This window comes from Sitophilus oryzae, unplaced genomic scaffold (assembly GCF_002938485.1).
Source record: "Sitophilus oryzae breed Bouriz unplaced genomic scaffold, Soryzae_2.0 scaffold_860_pilon_pilon, whole genome shotgun sequence".
NCBI classification, from domain to species: Eukaryota; Metazoa; Arthropoda; class Insecta; order Coleoptera; family Curculionidae; genus Sitophilus; species Sitophilus oryzae.
The window spans coordinates 1-22,173 of NW_022147484.1; the positions used below are offsets into that span (position 1 = coordinate 1).

The window sequence follows — 22,173 nt, forward strand, 5'->3', positions numbered from 1 at the left end:
TTTGTAGATTTTTTAGTAGATTTTTCGTTTTCTTTTTCCTATTATTTTAAAATCTTTTGGGTTTACACTTGCTTAATACACGCACAAATATTTGTTTATAAATCAATAACTAATATTTCAGTTTTTAGTTAAATTAATTTTTATTTCATAGATAATTACTTAGATATTGGATTTAGGGAAGTAACTACAGTATTTTTTTAGTTTCTTAATCAAATTTCAACCAAAATATTGAGATAATAGGTATACATTTCATTACATACATTTCATCTTTCTTTTTTTCCATATAATGACTTCCTTCTCATTTAAATCTTAAAATAATAAATATTCAGGCATCATATTCTTATCACTTCAATATAATGACTCATTTATCATCTCCAATTTGTAGACAATAAATATTCAGGCATACTCATCTTTTATTATCACCACTTCTTTTTCATTTTCAATACTAATATAATAGATGTTCAGGCATTTCGTAATTTTCATCCCCAATGCAATATCTTCTTTCTCATCAGTAATTTCTATTCTCACATTTTTTCAGTTCCATTTTCTGTATAAGAGATATTCAAGCATCTCATCATTCTCAACCTCAATATAATAACTTCTTTCTTATCTCCAAATTATGAATAATGCATATATTTTCTGTATAATGTATATTCAGGCATCCTCAGCTTTCTCATGTCCACTTCTTTCTCATTTCCAGTACCAAGATAATAGATATTCAATGATATTCAGTCAGATAATAGATCAGTCTAATATCTTCTCATCCACTAACTCTAGATAATTGATATTCAGGCATCTCATCATTCTCATCCCCATTATAAAGACTCCTTTCTCATTCATTATCTCAAGATAATAGATATTTAGGTATCTAATTTTTCTCATTCCCAATACGACTTTAATACTTTTTTTCTTACTCCCGATATAATAAAATATTCGCTTATATTCTTGGGCTGACATTGCCTTTATTGTTGAAATTTTACAAAACGTTTTGATTTAGTTTTAATCACAAGTCTTTTTAATCACAGTTATGAATACTTACGTGAGTTAAAACAAAAACTAAATTAGGGTTTTACATCAGTGTAGTATCCACTTCTTCTTGATGTCTAATGCTCGACTGACAAAGCCCACAGCCCCTCAGAAAGTGTGTAAAGCATTTTAGCGTGTAAAGCGATTAAAGCGTCTTTTTATATACTAAGAAGCGCTAAATGCTTTGGTCGGGCCACTCGTATATTTTCGTATTATTTTGTTTCGAGTCGCAAAAGACGCTTTAAACGCTTTACATGCTAAATCTCTGTACTCGTTTTTTGGGTGCCCGTCGCTTAAACTCTTCTTCAGCATATAAGTTGTATTATATTTGTTTATTATTCCATACACGTTATGCGATACTGGACATCGTGGTATGGTGCCTGTTGATACATTATTCGACTCCATTTGAATCCTTTTTCATTTACAACTTTTCTAATTACTTAAAAACTTCTAGTGCGATCAATATTTTGGTTAAATAAATGAATAGTTAATATTTAGTATTTAGGATATTTATGTAATTACTTCCCTTGACCGTGTTTATATATGCAATTTCAAACTGGTTGTAAATAACTTTAGAACTTAAATTCACTGTAAAATTTAAGAATATATCCCCGGTAAATATAACTTAATACACAAGACACGGCCGGTCTAGCACAGTACCAGGCACCACGTTTTCACACACCTACACCTACACCTTAAATTTTCTCTCGATTGTGACGAATACGCATGTGTGTTGTTCTCCTGTAGCTCACGAACACTTAGCCGAACTGATGCCGATCTTTGACGAGATCCGAGCTAGAGGGGAGATAGGCAACGCGTATCCGCTGCACGTGGGTTCAAACGCCGGACCCACCCTTCACTTGGCCCACGTCAATCCGAACACTTGCTATTGGGTAAAGTTGACTACTTGTGTGACGTGAACCGATCTCGATATCGGTGTCAATCGCAATCGTTTCACTCTAGAATTCCTTTTCGTGTGTTTTGACTGCTATTTTAGGTACTTATCTATTTTACCTCATAAGATGTAGGCTTATGGTATTTTACTTTTTAAGTACTAGTATTTAATTACTAATCATAAAAAAATCAGTTCTCGTTTTAGCATCACAAAATACACTAAAATATTAGACAATATGGCGTTTTTATACAAATGTTGTTTATAAAATTTTATTTAAAATTTTTTTAAGGGTCTGAGTGAGACGATTGTGTTGTCTATCATGTTAAAAGAAATATTTAGGTCTATGGTGTATAACATATTCAGTTATCTCATTTTATTCTTCAATGCATACCGGGTGGTGCATCGGCATTGGAAACATAGGAAATCCTATGTAAATTTTGAATTGCGCAAATATTGGTTCCCCTGAATTTACAGCGAAGTCGGTAATAGGAATTTCAAAGGTCTGCATATGCTGAATACACATGTCAAATTTGAACAATTTTGAACAAGTCGATTTTAACTAATTTATGAAAAACTCCATCTAGTTTTAAATCGAAACTGAACAGGTAACAATGCAAAACCAGGCATATGCTAACATACCTTAAGAATCCATTTCACTAGTTCGAAAAAGTAGCAAAATTAGAAGCGTTCGGCATTTAACGTTTATGTAAAACTAGCTAGGTATTTTTACACAAATGAAGAAGGAAATTAGAGATAAAGGATTATACTATATCCGTATTGTAGCACATTTTTAGACAACTTCTTTATTTTTAAGATTTCGATGGTCAAACAACATCAAAATATTCCTTATGTTTGGACTAAATTTTTTCGAAAATAAAGACATAATTTAAAATTCCGTTACAATACGGAAGTAGATTAAAGTTTTGTGATTATAGTGATATATAATTTATATCGTTCTGTAACAAATTGCTTGCTGTTTTATGGCAAATGCTGAAGCCCTCCAAACCTTGATCAAGCTTTAATCCAAGCACGTATGTTTGAAATTTTGGGTGTGGCTTAACACGACAGGATCTGGCTAAGTCTTAGGCAGATTTCTGAATTATAATATATATTTCCTTCGGTCACACACCCGCTTTACCCTGAGAGCGACCCGAACAGTACAGGAGTGCTTAAGTTTTCAACCTAGGATTTTGTGAATGTCAAATTTAATTTTTTGTACGTTACGCTTTTGCCTAATTTGGACAAGTTTTAAAACAAACAGATCTTTAAAAAATATATTTACGACTGTAAAATCAGTAGGGAGCCAATATATGGACAATTCAAAATTTAGATGGGATTTCTTATGTTTCAACGCCTATACACCACCCGGTGTATATATTTTTACTTAAATGTTTTTTATTTTTTTATATTGTATTTCTTTTAACATGCAGCAACGGTTTATATATGTAAAAATATATAATATTGTATAATTTAGTTTATTGTGATACGATATTCTGTGCACATGGTTTCGGTTCTCTTCTAGAATATAAGGTATAGTTTGTGCAATATTTTCAGAAACTAGCTAGGCTAAAGGCGCTCGTGTAAATACATTTTATTTCATTCTCTAGAAAACATATTGCTTTAGCTGTAAATTCTGGCTAGAATCTTATGTGACTTTTTGAAAATCTGTACAAACTTCACAGGATTCAATCAGCATGAGCATGACAGTGTTGCGGAGGTTTAAAAATAAAACAATAAAGAGGTTTCGTTATTTTGAGAGAAAAATGGAACTAGAGTTATTATCCCCTGTGGTTTATAAGTATTTTATGTGCGGAATCACTCTAATTTTTTTGATTAATATTATTAAGCATTTATCCCTAAATTAAATCTGATATTATTTAATAAAGATTCTTATTTTTAAGCATTACTTGCCAAAGCATTACTAAACCAAACAAGAAATATGGTGCTGTAAACATATTTTTTCTACAAACGTCAGTAAAAATGTAATTTTTAAGGTATGCTGTCAGTGCCTAAAATGTGACATATGTTACTGATGGTAAAAGTCATTTACTTTTAGCACTGGTGCTAAAAGTAAGTCACGTGATTTACTTTTAACGCTGAAGCGATAATTGTTACCCTAGCAACCATAAACTTCATAATTAATTTGATTTCAGAATGACATATATTATGAATTATTCATTAGCGTAAAAAGTAATAATACCTTGATATATACGAGCAGAAACTTGTTTGTAGAAAAAATAGTGTATGATATGTGTGCTAAAAGTGATTTTATTTTGTTCGAAGGGATGGGACAAGTCCCAAGCTTCCCTTCTCACAAAATAAAATACCACTTTTAGCACTTATATCATAAATAACTATTTTATTGCAATAAACAAGTTTCTAAATATTAGGGATGTCATGATGATAACATCAGTCAATATTTAAATGACATGATTGGATTCTCAAGTATATTATTTTTTTTAAATGTTCATTGTATTCTTCTTTTTTTAAGCATTTGTGTTTTCTTTAGGGCGAATGGTGAATCTAATTGTCCTTTAAAATGTTTTATGTATGTAATGCTTAATGTAAGATTTTTTATACCTTTGTGGTGGTAACATATTAGTAATTTTATGGGAATACGCCAATAAAACAAAGACTTGTGAATCATATATTTTCTAGTTATGAAAAAATCACTGGTCACCAAACCAAACACCATAGAAATAACTTGCTTAATGTTACATTAACTCAAAGTTATATGAAAAAATAAAACATACTATTTTAAGGAGTATTCCAATTGAAAACAAAAATATATAAAAACAAGTTAGGATTTTTTTAATAATATTTGTTAACAGTTTGATTCTTTAATTTTTGTCAACGTATTTTTATTTGAGTATTTGTTTTATTAGCGTTATTTTTAATAGATTATTGAAATGCTTAATGGAACTATACACTATTTAACTCAAAATATAGAATAAATTACAATGACAGTAGTACTATAATGAAATTGATTCATTTAGTTGCTGTTATCGGTCCAGAAAAAGACCACCACAAACTTTTGTATCTGTCCCAAATGCCAATGGTAGGTATCCAGCAGGTCAGTAAGAAAACATAATATTTAAATACAACTTTTAGCCCTAAATCGCACACTCGAACTTAGAACACGTTCTGCTACTCTTTTTACATTTTTGAAAAATAAAATTGAAATATTCTCTTTCATTTTATCTAAACGAAGATTGTCTTGACCTCTCCAGATCACGTAAAAACTATTCTGTTGGTGAGTATAGTTGTTAAACGTTAAAGAATCCACGTTTTAGATATTGCAATATTTATACAAAGTTTGTTGGAATTCGAATAATTGAATTTGACGACACTGTGCTCACAATGATGTTTTTTTTTCTTTAATTTAGTACCGATTATTAGAATCTAAGTATTATTTCAGTGGCACTGACGTTTTGAGAGAATGAATGATGAGTGACTGATTTTTGTGTATGGTAGGAAGTATATTTTTGGAAATGTTTGCCGTTTTTGTTAAAAGACGTTTTCCAGAAATATATTTATGAAACTACTACGCTGTTTTCCATAATCAGTAAAATTCGAGTTTGTTTATAGATTGAGACTAGATCTTATAAATTCTATAAAATATTATTCAAAATTTCAGTAGTGATATGCGCCATGTAATTTATTAAACTTTGAATTTTATGATGTCAGTTTCATCTTAAAACAACCTTTTATCGAGTGTAAAAGATCACGGCTTGGCTTTAAACAAACTCGTTTTTTTTCTATTTTCTACCACTGAAATATAAATAAACAACCTTTATTAATACATTACTCCACTATAAATTTAGGTCAGAGAAAGATCACAGAGGTCAGTACCAATGGGAAGCTTACCGCGCAATACCAAATCATCATTATCTGCTGGAACTCCCGATTCATTAAGCGACAATGAGAGTGGATTCAGAACGCCAAGAAGGCCGACGTATCGGTCAAACATCACCCCTGGTGGATCGAGAAACAACTCGAGACCAGCATCTAGAACGGGTAGCAGGCCTGGAAGTAAACCACCGTCTAGGCATGGGTCGAATTTGTCACTAGATAGTACAGGTAATATTAACAAAGAAAAAATTAATTATTCTTTTATTAAATTTGCTATTACTATTAGATGATACCCCTTCGAGAATACCTAGACGAACACCAACTACCTCAGGTCGCAGTTCAGCAACGCTGTCGTCTGCCAAAAGACAACTCTGAACGGAACGGGTTCAAGGCCAAGGACACCTAGTGGTCTTCGGTCGCCTGCTAGTCCAGCTCCTAGGTATTAGTTTTTCTATAAATAAATCTCCTAACATACCAAAATATAATCCAACACTAAATAATTTTTGATTTAATTTTGGGAACTTAATGATAAAAGAAAAAAATAACAAGAAAATGTAATAAGAATCTTCTTAGATGATATACCATTTAAGAAGTTTCTTGATTTCGCATTTTCATTTAAAATAACTAATAAAAGGTAACGTCGTGAACATTTTTTATCGAGATTTAAATTATTAAAATCTATTAGTGTTAGTATACCATACTTAATTATTCATTTAGCATTGATTTCTCTACTACGCCATATTAGCCTCATGTTCCTAAAGTTATATCAGATACTTAATAAGTACATAAATATTCTTTCTAATCAAAATTTTAAAAGCATTGAATTTATAGACTAATTTAACAAAAAAATATTGTATCAAGTAGTTTAACATAATAAGTGATTGATAACTGTAATGATTGAGCAACATGATATTAAATATTTGTTAATAGAATGATTAGGTGCATTAGGACTAAATTTTTACTATAAAATTGCGGAGAAAATATTCCATGTAAACAATTAATTTAAATTTGTATAAAATCTATTTTAGAATAAAAACAATCTCTATGACAATAAGATTGACTATTTTATTCTAAAATATGATTTTTATACAAATATAAAGCTTTCCAACACTACTAATAGAGGGCATGTATTTTCTTTAACCTTCGGTAGATCAACAGGCATATCCAGAGCCTCAAGCATACCAACCTTAACAGGACTTAGTTCAAGTTCATCAAGGTAAAAGAAAATGGGACAGAATTCTGTCATGTTCTGTATATATTGTTCGATAGCGATATTTTATATATTATATAATTTTGTTTCAAAATTCCGTTATAACTACTTTGCCAGTACTTGCCCTATTTTGATAGGCATTAAAAAACCATCTAAATTTGGAATTTTAACAAAATTATAGTATAATTATTTCGCAAAAATATATGGGAAACCGGTTTTGGTAGACAAATTAGAGGGGCAAAATTATAGATGGGAAATTTAGTGGGTTACTTAGGTTTTTTTTTGGTAATTGGGCCAACTAATCCAAATTTTATTTTTTCAAAATTGATTTTGGAATATATTACTCTTTACAGGAAATGTGTAAATGGAAAATGTGAACATTGAATTTTCGCCAATTCCAGCAAAAATTCCGTTTTAAATCAAAATTTAAGGTACAGTTTCGGTATTATAGCAAAAAATAATCTTGGTAGTTTTGACAATAATAATATTTACTAATAACTCTTAATATTTTTTAGTTTAATTCCAAATTTTATGTACTAATTAATTAAAATATACTTTGAAAATCTTCAGTTATTTTTTCAAATGAAATGTATTTATTTAAAAATAAATTACACAAATTGATCAGAAAATGTTAGATTACTATTACTAATTATTAATTTATAATGAAAGGTTGGCCTAAGAAACCAGACAGAACATTAATGTATAGACAGACTTAATAGAGTTGGTTGAAAAATATCTTTCACTCAACACTTATAGTTAAGCTGTCCACAGACCAGCATACAAGGGGGCACATAATATGTGCGACGACATGCGTAATATTCATGCGTGAGAACAAAATTATTGTACATTTTGTACAGCAAAGATATTCTTAAATACTGTATGTACCAAGTCTAGGTTATTCGCGACTAGAAAAGAAATCTACAAAATAAGTTTACGTTGATAACCATTGCGTTGAATCCAAAAGGAAACCAGCTAAATGTCATTTTCACAAAACATCTAAAGCGTTCTTGAATAGTTGCATTTAGATATTTTAAATATCTTTTTCTTTTTATTTTTTGTTTCTGACGACGGGAGGAGATATACTTCCTAAAACGTTAATAATTTTTTGTCGATTAAGATTTTTTTACTAGTAAAAAGCCACTGACAAACTAGTTTCCGTTTGGATTCAACGCAAATAACTTTTTGTACGACAAAACAACCTTATATGAGTTTATCAAACAAGTACGTAAATTGTTCATAGACCGGAGTATTCATGCCAGCTTCTGGCTTTGGGTGTTGATTTTCATGTATATTACAGTACAGTCAATGTGTACAGGGTTGATCAAATTCGACGCTTTTAAATGGAAACACCCTTTTCTATAGGGGATAGACGAAAACTAATATCGGTGTCTGGAGCTCAATTTTCATCAAAAACATGATGGTGAAAACCGCACATCAATATCTGTTACCGTTTCAGAGTTGCGGGGTGTTTTTCAAAAATGTGAATTTTTAACAAATCGCTGTAACTTTTTTGCTATGGAAAATTTTGTATTTCTATAAAAACATTTCCAAAGCACCTTTTTACGTAGAATTTAATGGTTTAAGTATAATCTTTTTAAAATTAATAATTTAAGGGTTATCAACAGAAAAATTGATTTTTATTTGGGACACCCTCTATATTTTTAATTAACTGAAAAGAATTTAAAATTACCTTTTCAAAAATATAGCACACTTGATATTTTGCTACAATACAGAATTTTAAAAGTTGCCACTTTTAACTAGTAGGCTTTGGACCCCTTATTGATGATATGCCCTTAATCGAACTCGATAATCTAGACAAGAATTAGAAATACTTAGCAGTTATGAGAGGGTATCTTTCACCCCCACTGAGTTAATGAATTCCGCGATAAATGTTCAAAAATTGCCCCGTCTGTCCATGACAGAAGACGGTCGATATGTCGAACACCTGTAGCAAAATCTCATGTCTTGGTTTGCTATTTATTTTTATAGTTATTAGATATAGTTTAAATGTGTTGATGTTGATTAAATATATTTTAAATTGTTATAATTCTGCATCTCTCATAGCAAATATTAGTTTCGTTTTAACTGATGCTCACAGCTAGAATTTTTTGGCGGTGCCGTTCAAAGCTCACTTATTTAAAGCGGGCGAATTTTTATATACTCTATATCTCGATGAATCTCTAAGGAATCGAGCAAAATATCAAGTGTGTTATGTTTTTGGAAAGGTAATTTTAAATTCTTTTCAATAAATTTAAAATATACAGGGTGTCCCATATAAAAAATCAAATTTTCTATTGATAATTCTTAAATTATTAATTTTTAAAAAAATATACTTAAACCATTAAATTCTACGTAAAAAGGTGCTTTGAAAATGTTTTCTTAAGAAGAAAAAAAATTCCATAGCAAAAAAGTTACAGCGATTTGTTAAAAATGCATATTTTTGAAAAACACCCCGTAACTCCAAAACCGTGACAGATATCGATATGCGGTTTTCACCATCATGTTTTTGACAAAAATTGAGCTCCGGACACCATATTAGTTTTGGTCTATCTCCTATAGAAAAGGGTGTTTCCATTTAAAAGCGTCGAATTTGACCCACCCTGTTCAGTACACTATGGTGTACTGATCAAAGTGAGGAGCAACTGCTTACAGTATAAGTCCTATAAAAATATAGGATCTTCTTCTTTTAATGCGCAGTAGTGAACGCAACATCTATCGGCAGTTAGACGACTCGCACGCTGCTCCAGAGAGCATAGCAAAAGATATATTAAAGAGCCAGTTTTCTTAAAATACTCTCTCGAAAACGTTACTAGCTCTTTAACTATCAAATAATTATATAATAAATAAACAACTGGCTTCTTACATTTTGCTTTATATCATGAGTCAATATACCCCACTGGCAAGTCTTGCTTCGCATGTACTGTCTTGCTGAACGCATGATGTATACCCTTCCCTAGAAGTACTGGATTTAAATTTTATGTTTCTGCAGCGTGACCGTCTCGACTGCGACGAAGCTGCCTATTCCCTTCCACGTCTCTTAACAATGTGCACAGTTTCTCGGTTTATTTCATACGTTTGGCAACGTTTTTACTCTTCTCCCTTTGTTCAGTACATTATAAATGCATTGTACTCTTCTTACATACGGAAATCTGAACCCAAACCCGAACCTTGACAACCGTAGTATATCAATGTATAGTATATACATAGTCATTTTTATACAGGTTTATAAGTATGACACACTGGTTACCCGTCTATGGGCTGCTAGGTACTTATCTGGCAATTCATATCGAGATTGAGCGTACAATTCTGCATTCTTATATATTAATGTCACGCATGTCGACGGACATGTGTGATGCACCTGTATGCTGGTCTGTTGGGCATCTTTAGATGTAATTTACTATGGGTAATGTGTTGGTTGGTATTGTAAAGGTCTCGCATACCGATATACAGAGGACATAGTAAGGACGAACCAGAGTCACTTTCTACGTCCAGTTCCTGTTCTATGTCGCTTTCTTCTGGGTAAATGTTCTATTAGTGCATGTTTTTGTCGAGTGGCGTTTTGGTTTTATCAAGTTATATTTTTTTGTTTTGTGCGTTTTTGATTTTTTTGTAAGTTAACATCTTATAAAATTTCATATAATTGAAGTTTGATTTACTTTCACCGTACAATATGCTTCAAAGAACTGTTTTCTTCTAATGTACCTATACTAACAGAATTTTCCATAATTTTCAGAGTTTCTCAGCAAGTATATGCATGTTTATTGAGAATTTAGCTAGTTCAGTGAAATCATTCAACGTGATTATAGTCTGTCTGATAAAAGAATTATATGACATTGGTGATTTTGTCTATTTTTTTTAATTTGCAAAACAGACTGTATTGTCTATATGAAGTTTTTAAGATCAACCATTCTCTGGTTAGGCACACTATATGTCGATAATACTGAACTAGCACTATTTTTTACTAACCTTTGTTGATATTACCGTTTTTGTGTGTGTATGTTACTAACCGTTTTTCTGTTTTTCTTTTTCCTGACTAACGATCAGTGACAAATCACTATCAAGTAAATCGAAAATTCCAATTCTAAAGAGGTAAAAATTCATTTACTGAACGCATTTCATATAGTTAGTAACTAAATGAATGTACAGTATGCTAAAACAGTGTACTTGTTTTACGACAATATACAATAAATTAAAAACAAGTATACTGTTTTTGTATATTATAACATTTTTGTACCTAATGCACGTGAATATTTTTTGTTTTAATTTGGCAAAACAATAATTATAGTATAGTAATACAGTAACGCATGTTGCATTTTGTATGTATATATTATTACTAGACTTTTTACAGCTAGTTCAGCACCAGTTTTATATTACATAATATACTTTAGTTTGCTGGATAATTTATAGCAATGAATTTAAGTATTGCATCGTTGTTTCACGAGATTTATACATATTGCATGTAATTTTATAGGTACTGCGTTTCCTTTTATATTTATAATTCATATTTTCCTTAATGTATTTTATCTTACTTAGTTTATTTATAAAAATAGGAAATTGCCAGTTTTACATACTACTCGCGGTTTTGGGACAAAAAACAGGGGCGTACCTTGTTTTATATTTAATAAAGAAATAAATATTAAGTATACAGTATATTTTAATAACTAAATATTAAGTTATTTTTGATACATATATAAAAGGAAATTGTGTCTTGTGCCTTTGGCATTTTAATGAATATAACCATTTTAACCTATTTCTAACCGGCATGTTGTGTGCCTTTTTAACGCAGGAGCGCAAGTTCAAACAAAGTTAGGCAAGTGACAATTGGCGTTGCCCCAACGTTAAGGACTGCCTCTAGGTAAATTAACTCTTTTAACAAGCTTCTAATATAAGAATGTTTGTTTTGTATTTGTTATAATTATCATAATTTACCATACTTCATTCGTTAAAAATATTTTAATTCTATTTACTATCCTTAAGTATAATTACAGTAACTTTTTTTAACGTTAAAGGTTTTTAAAGTTAACATTAAAAAACGTTTAACGTTAAAAGTTAACATTATTGATATGTTACAGAAAATAAAAAATACATTTCTTTAAATAATCCCATTTAATTAAAAAAGTTCACGAACATATTTTTTCAAGTGTCTTTGTGGTCTCGATTTTAGTCATTTACTGTGTTAATGTTATTTAGGGATAGATTATAAACAATATTCTTTATAAGGATTGTAAATAATCTTGGCATCGGCCAAGAAAGTGCGATGGAAAATCATGCTTAATGCTATCAACAAGGATGGTTAAACGTTATCTAAATTATCCAATCAACTATATACTCCTGTCTCGTGGTATATTTCCTTGCATAAAAGCTAATACTCATCTACGTTTACCGCGGTGCCGATATTTGGAATGTCGTTCTCGTTTCGTTGTAATGAGTGGACACTGATGTCCTGACAGATCACAAATTTAGAATAATTTTCATATTACTCAATTTTTTATTAGATAGCGTAGGGTAGTTCTCCATCTCCAATGTTCTACCAAAGTTTATGGTACGAATGGTTGTCGTCTCGGCTCACAGTGATGAGGTGTTCTGGTGTTTCCTCATTTTCCCCACGGAATTTGCATTCGCCGTTGTTTCTCAGCTTCACCCCACTGAGGTGTTCGTTGAGGAGACTCCTGTTAGAAACCCCGTAACAATCCGAAAATTGTTGGTACTTAAATCAAGGAAAATCTTTGATTTTTCTTGGTCGTGTCTTCAGAAACTTCTTCGAGTGTCTCAGACCGTTGCAGGATTCCCATTCCAGGTTACGGATGGAGTCTTCCAAGATCTTCAGTTTTGCTTTTAGTTGGTTTCCACTTGCGAAGCAAAACGGTTCTGATCCAGTTACTGGAGTTGCTCCTTTTCTAGCTAGATTATTTGCTTTCTCGTTACCTTCTATCCTTTGGTGAGCTGGCACCCAGAGTAGAAGAACTTTGTTTTCTTTGCCTAATTTGTTCAGCTTCTCTATGCATTCTTTGACCAACTTTGAAATGATACTGATAGTTCCTATCTAAGATAAGTTGTACACATATTTTGATAGCGTAGATTTCTACCTGTAGGATGCTACGGTAGGTGCCCATTGGTTTGGAGTATTTAGTTGTTGGCTCAAATCCTCCCTGTTTCTGCATTGGTTTTGGAAGTTTGGTCTTTTAACTGCTGAGCAAACGTTTCTCTCTTCCAATTCTTTTTATTGCTCAATACTAAATTGAGGTGTTTCTCAAAATTGTACATTCTCGGTATGTCATCCACTGGGAGTTGGAGGAGTGGTATTACTTTTTTGAGGGTGTTCCAAGCCCCTGATCTGACAATTCTCCCAGTACTGATTCCGTTAGCGATTATTCTAATCATTTGGAATATCTACCGATGACAATATACGGTGGTATTAGATCTAGAATGACCTCCATTGCTGCTGTTGGACAGGTTCTCATAGCTCCTGTGATGTAGATGCATGCCAGTCTGTGGTTTGGCAGTGGGTATTTATTTTTCATCTAATTGGATTCTTTTCAATTTTTTCAGATTTCGCTTTTTGGTGAATGGTACCACCGCACTACACACTCTTACACAAATTTCAAGAAAAACGGTTTACCAATATTCTTAATTTGTTTTGAGAATATTGGTAAACAATAAACAAAATATATTATTTGTATTTACCCGAGATTAATTTACCGATTCTTAATTTGTTTTGAGAATATTGGTAAACAATAAACAAAATATATTATTTGTATTTACCCGAGATTATTTTTACACCCTTCCGAGTGCCGGGGTAACCTGTAACTTTCTCGGAAAGTATCTTAGAGCATATGTTCATCTTAGGAACTTTTTGTTTTATTTTTATCTGTAGAATCACTGAAGTTGGATGTACTATTTTTTTGACACCCTATAATGTCATTGTTTTAAAATCAAATTTTGGTAACATCAAATCTATTAACCACTACACATCGATATTAATATCGATATATTAACCGTTTAATATTAATATTGATGTTAAAAACATCGAATATCACTGGCAAAACATCGATATTTCTAAAACATCGATAAAAACGTCCAATAGTATAATGCGATATAAAAAAATCGTTTATGACGAACTGCGGGGATTGTCGGTAAACCTTCTAGCCTGTTCTTTCGCTCTTCCACTTGAGTACGGTTTTCCATTTCACGGTCTTGGCGACGAATTCAGTTATACATATGATATTATATATCTACTAGCCTTATAGAGTGTATTATTTACGAGTATATGAGGGATAGTAACAAAATAAAAGTGCATATTTAGATATACCGTATGATAGAATAAAAACGGCGTCAGCGATGGCTATGAAATGAAGATCGCTGTCATTTTATATGTAAAATTATATGGGAAATGTCATAGATCGTCATTTCATAGCCATCGCTGACGCCGTTTTTATTCGATCATACGGTATTATTGATGAACGTTATAAGATAATATTTTGTTTGGACCGCCATTACAATACTTTTAGATATGAAAAGCTTTGTTTTTAATATTTTAACAACAAAGAACAATTTTTCTCACAAACAACACGAATTTTTGAAATATTAAAAATAAACCTTTTAATGTGTATAAGTACTGTATTAGTCTCAACAAATCTTATAATGTACATATAGGCATTTTTAGTAATTTTGTATTTTTATAATTTACATCTCTTAAATAAAGTGATGCGAATTATAAAGTTTCCACAAAGATGTCTTTGTGGGAACAGAGTAAACCTCAACGACTATCTTTCATCAAGATACCTTTAAATAACGAATAATTTGCATTACAGAGTGACTAATTAACCGATTATTTGTCTAGGACACGAACACCATCAGGCTCCAACACGCCAGTCCATCCAGACCAACAGACGGCAGTGTCCAGACTTCTGCGACGACCATCTGGAGCGTCAGAGACACCTACCGGCGTTGCGCGTAAAAAGAAGTCGTCTATCGAAGACAGGGAGCCATTTAGGTTATAATTACTTTTACAAAAACACATTTAGTTAGGTTTCTTAACTTATTTCAACTTACAATGACTGACATAATAAGTTGTAGGCTTCGTAATTCTAAAAAGAAGTTGTTCATATTTTTGTATAAAGTGTTAATTTATTGAAGATTAAAAAGCCTTTTCGGTGGGCAAAAATCGCCAGTTTTGCCAATCGAAGACGCCTAAGTTTGTTGCAACTTTTTCTAGTATATAGTTTAATATATAAAAAAATATACTACACTTATTTCTTTTTTAAAAGATAATTTTTTCTAGAACTTTTTAAAGGGATTTATTATTATATGTAAATTTTTTGTTCCCTTTTTTGTAAATTAGTTGCCATATAAACGTAGCAAAATCGGATTATTATTATTATTATTATTTGAAGCAATGTGATTTTTATTTTATTTTGCGATGATTTTGTTTTCATTTTTTTGTTGTTTACAATAGTTTTTGGTATTGTATAATGTTATTGGCTAAAAAGACGGGACCATTTTTTTATTTTAATTTTTCTTTACCAACGTTTACTAATTTTGCCTAACCATTTTTTGCTTTACACATTATGTTTCTGCTAGTCAAGCTCTAGCAAGTTCAAGTGTGATTACCAATTACCGATGGAAAGGTGAAACAATATTCTACAATCGCCAGTGTGGAATCTCGTTTCAGCCTCTATTATATATATGTATTGCTTTTTGTATTATTTAACTGTTAATAAAACTAAATTTTATTAAAAAAATATTTTTCATTCCTTCTTATTTCAAGTTCATCTCCTCAGATAAATTAGCCATTTAAAAAATATTGTATAAACATAAGATATAACAATATACATTGATCTGTTTTAAACCAACGTATACAAGAAAATATTAATAAAATTGGGTATTTAGTGTTTAATTTGATCACAGACAGTGTAATCTTTTTTTAAAGACCATCGGAATATTCATAAAAATAAAAAAAAGTATTAAATGAATACATTTCTCTACGTTAAAAGCATTTAGAAATTATATAAATAAAATATCAAAAAATGTATCTTAGCACAGATAACACATAATCCAGATGGCTCCTTACGTGTTAAAAATTGTCACCCTAATTTCACTCCAATTTGGAAAAATATTGGAGTGACATTTGAATAATCTGAAATTTTTAGATATCTTTTCTCACTTTTTTGGGAGGTTTTGCTTCTCTTGCACAGATGTCGCTTGCACTTCAGTTGCGTGGTTGCCAAACGTTATATCGAAATATATTTCATTTCATTATGAATATATAAAATTAAAGGTACTATACCAAATTAAAAATTATGTAATTTATAAACATGAAATAGATATGTTAAATTAATATATAAATATTTAACTTAATACGTTCATTATTATTTTATTAATCTATCGTCACACGTCAATTACCAGTTCCCTAATTACGAAAAGTTTCATATGACATTAACCTCAAAAATGATCTTTGAAAACAAACAACAACAAACAGAGCAACAAATGAACAAATAACTACATAATGACTGATAATGATAAGTGATTATTATTATCACTTTAATGATATGAAGGCTGATGAAGGTAATTATAAACATTATTTCGAGTTTGTTTAATAAAATATAGGATACAATATAACTAAGCAAAATCAAACAGTTTTAGACAACCAATACAAGATTTTAGAACTTGACATCGTGATAAACAAATTGTACATTCAGGAACTCGTTTAAATATTATAGGTAAGTAATATTTTCACAAAACTAAACATTTTAGCATAAAATCACAGGTAATATATAGAATATTACCTATGATAAAATGTTAAATACTGATGTATATTTATTCTAATCACATTTAAATTTAAACTCTTAATAATAATATATAATATAATATAGATAATTTTTCGTAAATATAAAGTAAATAATATTACATATTTCAGGTTGATTGACGAATACTCTACAGTTGATTAGAGCCCATGATGATGCGAAGATAATTAATATCACCTAACTTCAAGAAACCAACGTAAAGAAGTTTACATTCATAACTCATCTAACCATTATAGGTAATCATTTACAAAATTAGCCATTTTTGATTATAATATTAAGGTACTTAGGTACATTTTTATCTTCTAGATCAGTAATGTCGTCATAATTTAAATGAACTCACAGATAGCAATGGGGCACTGCACCGAAGCAGTATTACAAAATATGTGAAATAAAACTGTAATACAAATTGCTCTATAAAATTTAATAGAAATAAATTTATTTATCAAAATTAAGTTATGAAGTTTTATTTTTCCTAGGAAAAAAATAACATTTATATTTTGATCAATTTAGAACATTACAGTTAAAAAAATATGTGTTAGAATAACATATTTTTAATAAAATTGCAGCCTTTAAATTTATACTTTTTTGCTTTTATATCAATAAGAACTAACGTAAGGAACAATTCATATTTATACTATGAAAACACATGCATATTTTTTGATGTTTTTAAAACCAGTGAATGATGTTGAAATATACTACACCTATTATTCTTATTAACTAACTTTAATTATAAACTTACACATTATTGTCATTGGAAATAAATTAATTTGGATATTCTATTGTTTAGAAACTTTTTTACCTATTGTAGTTTTTTTAAAACCTACTTGATTAAAAACAAAAAAATGTCACCTGTTGTGACAAAAATAAAAGGTCTTTTTACTAGAAACAATCTAGTGAGCTTTTCTAATAATACTTTATTTGATATACCATATGATCGAAAAAACGGCGTCAGCGATGGCTATGAAATGAAGATCGCTGTCATTTTAAATGTAAATTTATATGGGAAATGTCATCGATTGCCATTTCCAATTCCAATTTTCAATTTTACCAATTTTCATCCCTTATTTCTTATGGGATGGATGTCCAAAATTTGCTTCTGAGTACTCACTTTCGTCACTTAATTAACAATTTCCAAATTTCAAACTCCTCGGACTAATTTTAAAAAAGTATGCAAAATTTCACCCCCAGTTTCACCCCTTAGTAGAAGAATTTCCTAAAATCGCTTTGTATAATCGAACTGTTAAGTTACGCTACTTAAGGCACCTCTGTGCAAAATTTCGTAGTCCTAGGACATGCTTTTTTTTTTGTCTACAAATGTACCCCCATATCACCCCCTTAACGAGCGAATTTCCAAAAATTGCCCCTTAGTGTTCAATTACGTCAGTCAAGGAGCACTCGTGTGAAAAATTTCATACTCTTAAATCAGATTTTAACAAATTTTTATGCAGCTTTTCATCCCTAATTTCACCCCTTAGCGGTCGAATTTTCAAAAATCCCTTCTTAGTGCTCATTTACATCACTTAAGGAACCTATGTGCCAAATTTTATTTATTACTATATAGATAACCTTTTACCCTTATTTTCAGCTAATGAATATTAAGAGACAAATAATAAAAATAAAATCTAAATTATAAATTTCATGGCTATAAATAGCATATATATGCATCTAGAAATTCTGACTTTCAAACATCCACTGCGACTAGTATTTTCATATCCAATTGTCTAGTATTAAAGTGCGAATATACATTTTCCCTGGGTTTGACCGGGAATTTGCTTATAAATGTGAACAACCGGCTACGTCGCTTCACATCGCGTGGCCGTGGTGTGGCTCCAAATTGGTTCGTTTTAAAAATATTATTAGATTTGGCTATAGGCGCCCTCTGTGTCATTAATAGGGAACTGTCTCATCGAAAACATGCTGTTCCGTAAGCAATGGCCATCTGGATTATATGTTATCTGTGATCTTAGATCATATCGTTGCCTTTCTGACGAAGATACCTAAACATTTTGTAAACATTACAGGATAGCTAAAGAACAAAAACGGGATAGGTTTAACTGATTTTATTCAATTTTATTGGTTTATTTAAGAAATGACAGCTCATACTTAAATGTAATTGAAGTGACGGAACGACAGACGACATGAACTTTGGACATGAATGCATGTAAACCCACACTAAAGCAGCGTAGTAGGTTAATTTTAAAGCTAATAATTTCCGAACTATTAGTAATGTAGATATGCCACTTCGTAATATCAGAGAGGTACACAAAGATCATACTAGTTCAGAAAGCGCAATTAACCCTGTTGCATTATAAACACAAGCATTAACGATCTGATTCACTCTAAGTGCACGTTCATATTGGCACCCCTTGAGCGGTGAGCTTTGCGTGTCGTGCATCGAGCGATATCATCTCAGGCGTTGTGCAATGTGGTGGTATTCATATTGAACGAGAGGTGCTTTGCTTTGTTTCAGTCGTTTCTTCCTAACCATTACAAGACAATTACGTTGGTAAAGAGGCATTTGTTCATAGAAAATTTACGCCTAAAATTAGAAACTATTAGACTCTCGGACAGGTCATGGCCAAGAACAGCTTCCGTCTCCTCGAGGTGTTTATGTCTTGTAGCTATCGCCCAGTCATCTTCATACCCAAGCTTTCTAGCTGAATTAGCAGACATATCAGCTTTATGATTATGAGCTAAGACGGGACCTTGTGACAATCCGTTATTAAGTTTCATCTTTTTGCTTTCTTGCTCTTCCAGATTGAAGGAGTGTTTCGGTTTTACCTGACAGAGTGTTTTATCGATTCGGTTCGATCTCCAAACTGTATCGTACGCCGCGGTCAAGTCAATAAAAGCAACTGATATTTTTTTTTCTTGGTGTTGGAATACTGTTTTGATGTAACTTGTTAGGGACAGAACCTTATCTACGCAGCTACATCTAGGACGAAAGCCAGCTTGTTCAATTGATATGCTCTCCATAATTTTTGGGCTGTTATAGATTAGTCTCTCCAGCAGCTTGTAGATTGTGCTCAGCAGTACGATTGGGCGAAAACTCTGCGGCTTGCCCTTAGGCTTACCTGGCTTTAGGATGGCGATGATTTTAACTCTTTTTAGTGGCTGTGGAATTGTGCCTGTTTTAATTATGTCCGTGAAAAAGTGCATCAGCCATCGCTTTGTTAATTCACCACAATTCACAAGGAATTCCGAGTGGATGCCGTCAAATCCCTGAGCTTTGCCAGCCTTAATATGTCTAATGCTTATAATATTTCTTCAAAGGTGAACAGTTGGGAGTATGCTGTCTCCTCAGCACAGGATGATTTGAGCTGTTTTAATTGTCGCTTGATTTACATTGTGTGTGCACGGTCGTTTCGTGCTTTTGAATTATCAACAATATTAGAAGCGATTTCGTTTGGGATCACAGGAGTGCCCAATCTCCAAAAAATTTCTATTAATACGTACAGGGCGATGCTGGCTATGTGAAAAATCATCTACGACATTTCGTGTAGTTGGAAGGGTGTGTTCGTTGCTGTCTGAAGAAACGAAACACACAAATCTGGGTTATAATCCTGTCTCCATGTTGCAGACTAAAAAGTAGAGGAAATGAAGGTATTTTGGAATAGTAGTTACATATAAAATTGCAAAAAATGTAAATGTTGATTATTTTGAATAAAATAAATAGTGTACCTTACATCTACATATCTAGTATGCTTGCGTATCTAGTATCTTTGTCGACGTAACATGCAGGTAATTTGGAATACCACCAAAATAGCAGCAGGTATGTTGTTTATATTAAAAAGGTAAATAAAACATTGTGGGAAAACTATCCAAATATTTATTAAAAGAAAAAATTAGGTAGAATATTACAGTTAGTCGCACATATACGTTCCGGCGTCATTTCCAACCATATAGATAAAGGAAATAAATTTAGATTGGAAAGCCCGCCAAAATATATAATTGTTTTGTACCGCGACCGTTGTAAGCGATCTGGCGCTGCCTGCTATAGCGGTTGCTAAAAACAACTGCAAACAATAACAGAAATAATTTTCTCTTGTCAAAGTCAGAATCTTCAAAAGTTATAAAATCTTTCAAAATTTAAACCGCCTTTATTGAAAAAATACCGAAAAGTGTTTAAACCGTCCATTCTCAAAGTAATTATCGCTATCTTGTGAGCTTAATTTAAATTTTAGTTACTCAAACCCGTAATAATTGTGAAAAAGTGGCATTAAAAACTAAAAAAATCTGTGTTGTGAACTGTGCACTGCAAAAACCATAGTGGATCGTGGCATAACGTCGGTTTCTATTGTTTCATAGGTATTTCACATACATGTCCTTATGAAATAAAGTTTCTTGTATGCAACACACTGTATTTTATTTATAATATTAAAAGAAAATAATAATAAATTTGACAGCTGATTCGAAATTATCAAAAGCTTTGGGTCGCGACCGTTGCAAGAATAGCGCCAAATAGTGTTTACATTGTCCTTATGGGCACTTTCCAATCTAAACTTGTTTGATTGGTTTTTCCAACATAGAGTGCACTGATGATTTGCATGTGAGTCACTGATTCCACTACTCTCCTCTTGCACCTTTTCTTCGCTGAATAAGAACATAATAGCTTACTTTGGGTTTTTCTTATTACCGATTCTGAACCGTCCTATAACTGTGATACGCAAACGCAGAAGGAAATATGAAAAAAGTATCTCAAATGCGCATACGCTGCAGAGTTCTAGGACGGTTCAGAATCGTAAATAACAAGAACTCGAACAAAGCTACAGTCTCTTCTGGCTCTCTATTTAAATCAAATTCTGGAGCGAGTTTTGAGGAGGAAGTTCAGATTTCGAGAGACAAGAAAAATCAAGTCCATTTAGCGTGTGTCGCAATTTTCACACCTTAAAAATTATTTTTTATAGCTATAGCAAGTGCAGCGACTATGAAAAAAGTTGTGTGGTTTTCATAGAAAATAACGGCACCTTTAATTCATTTGAGAATGTTATAAATCGCTAAAAGAGGTTTCAAATCTTGTGGCATTAGAAGTTATAAAAAAGATGGAATGCTTTTTTATAAGAATTTTCTTTTGGAAAAATATTAAAACAACTAACACTATGCGACGGAGCTGTTTGCCGGTGAGTAATGGGTCGTAAGCTAGTGAAAATTAAATTGTGATACTTACGTCTTTATAAGATACTGGGCGCCACTCAGTTTTCCATTTACTTTCGAAAAATTCCAAGTTGAAAATTGAGAAATCAACTCAGAATATAGGTATTACTTATTTTAGGAATTACACAAATGAAACGCTGAGATAAACTAATAACTAAGTATAATTAATAATTAAATGTAAAATAGAATAAAATAAGAATATGAAAAAATTTGGTGTTTGAAAATATCTGTTG

General features: G+C 31.5%; 1 protein-coding gene and 1 long non-coding RNA gene across 2 annotated transcripts; both read left to right on the forward strand.

Annotated features, from left to right (window-relative positions):
• Positions 1-1,663: 1,663 nt before the first annotated feature.
• On the forward strand, positions 1,664-15,724 carry LOC115890242 (mediator of RNA polymerase II transcription subunit 1-like; the record flags this gene model as incomplete). Its single annotated transcript, XM_030910420.1, is given in 9 exon segments — positions 1,664-1,919; positions 5,746-6,001; positions 6,060-6,143; positions 6,146-6,212; positions 6,924-6,989; positions 10,413-10,502; positions 11,028-11,072; positions 11,770-11,838; positions 14,824-15,724. Coding segments are annotated over 9 exon segments (1,093 nt in total), but the record flags the coding sequence as incomplete, so codon positions are not given.
• Positions 15,725-16,574: 850 nt separating this feature from the next.
• LOC115890288 lies at positions 16,575-17,220 on the forward strand. Its single transcript, XR_004051615.1, has 3 exons — positions 16,575-16,702; positions 16,900-17,022; positions 17,093-17,220. It is a non-coding gene; the product is annotated as an uncharacterized LOC115890288 (long non-coding RNA).
• The last annotated feature ends 4,953 nt before the right edge of the window (positions 17,221-22,173 follow it).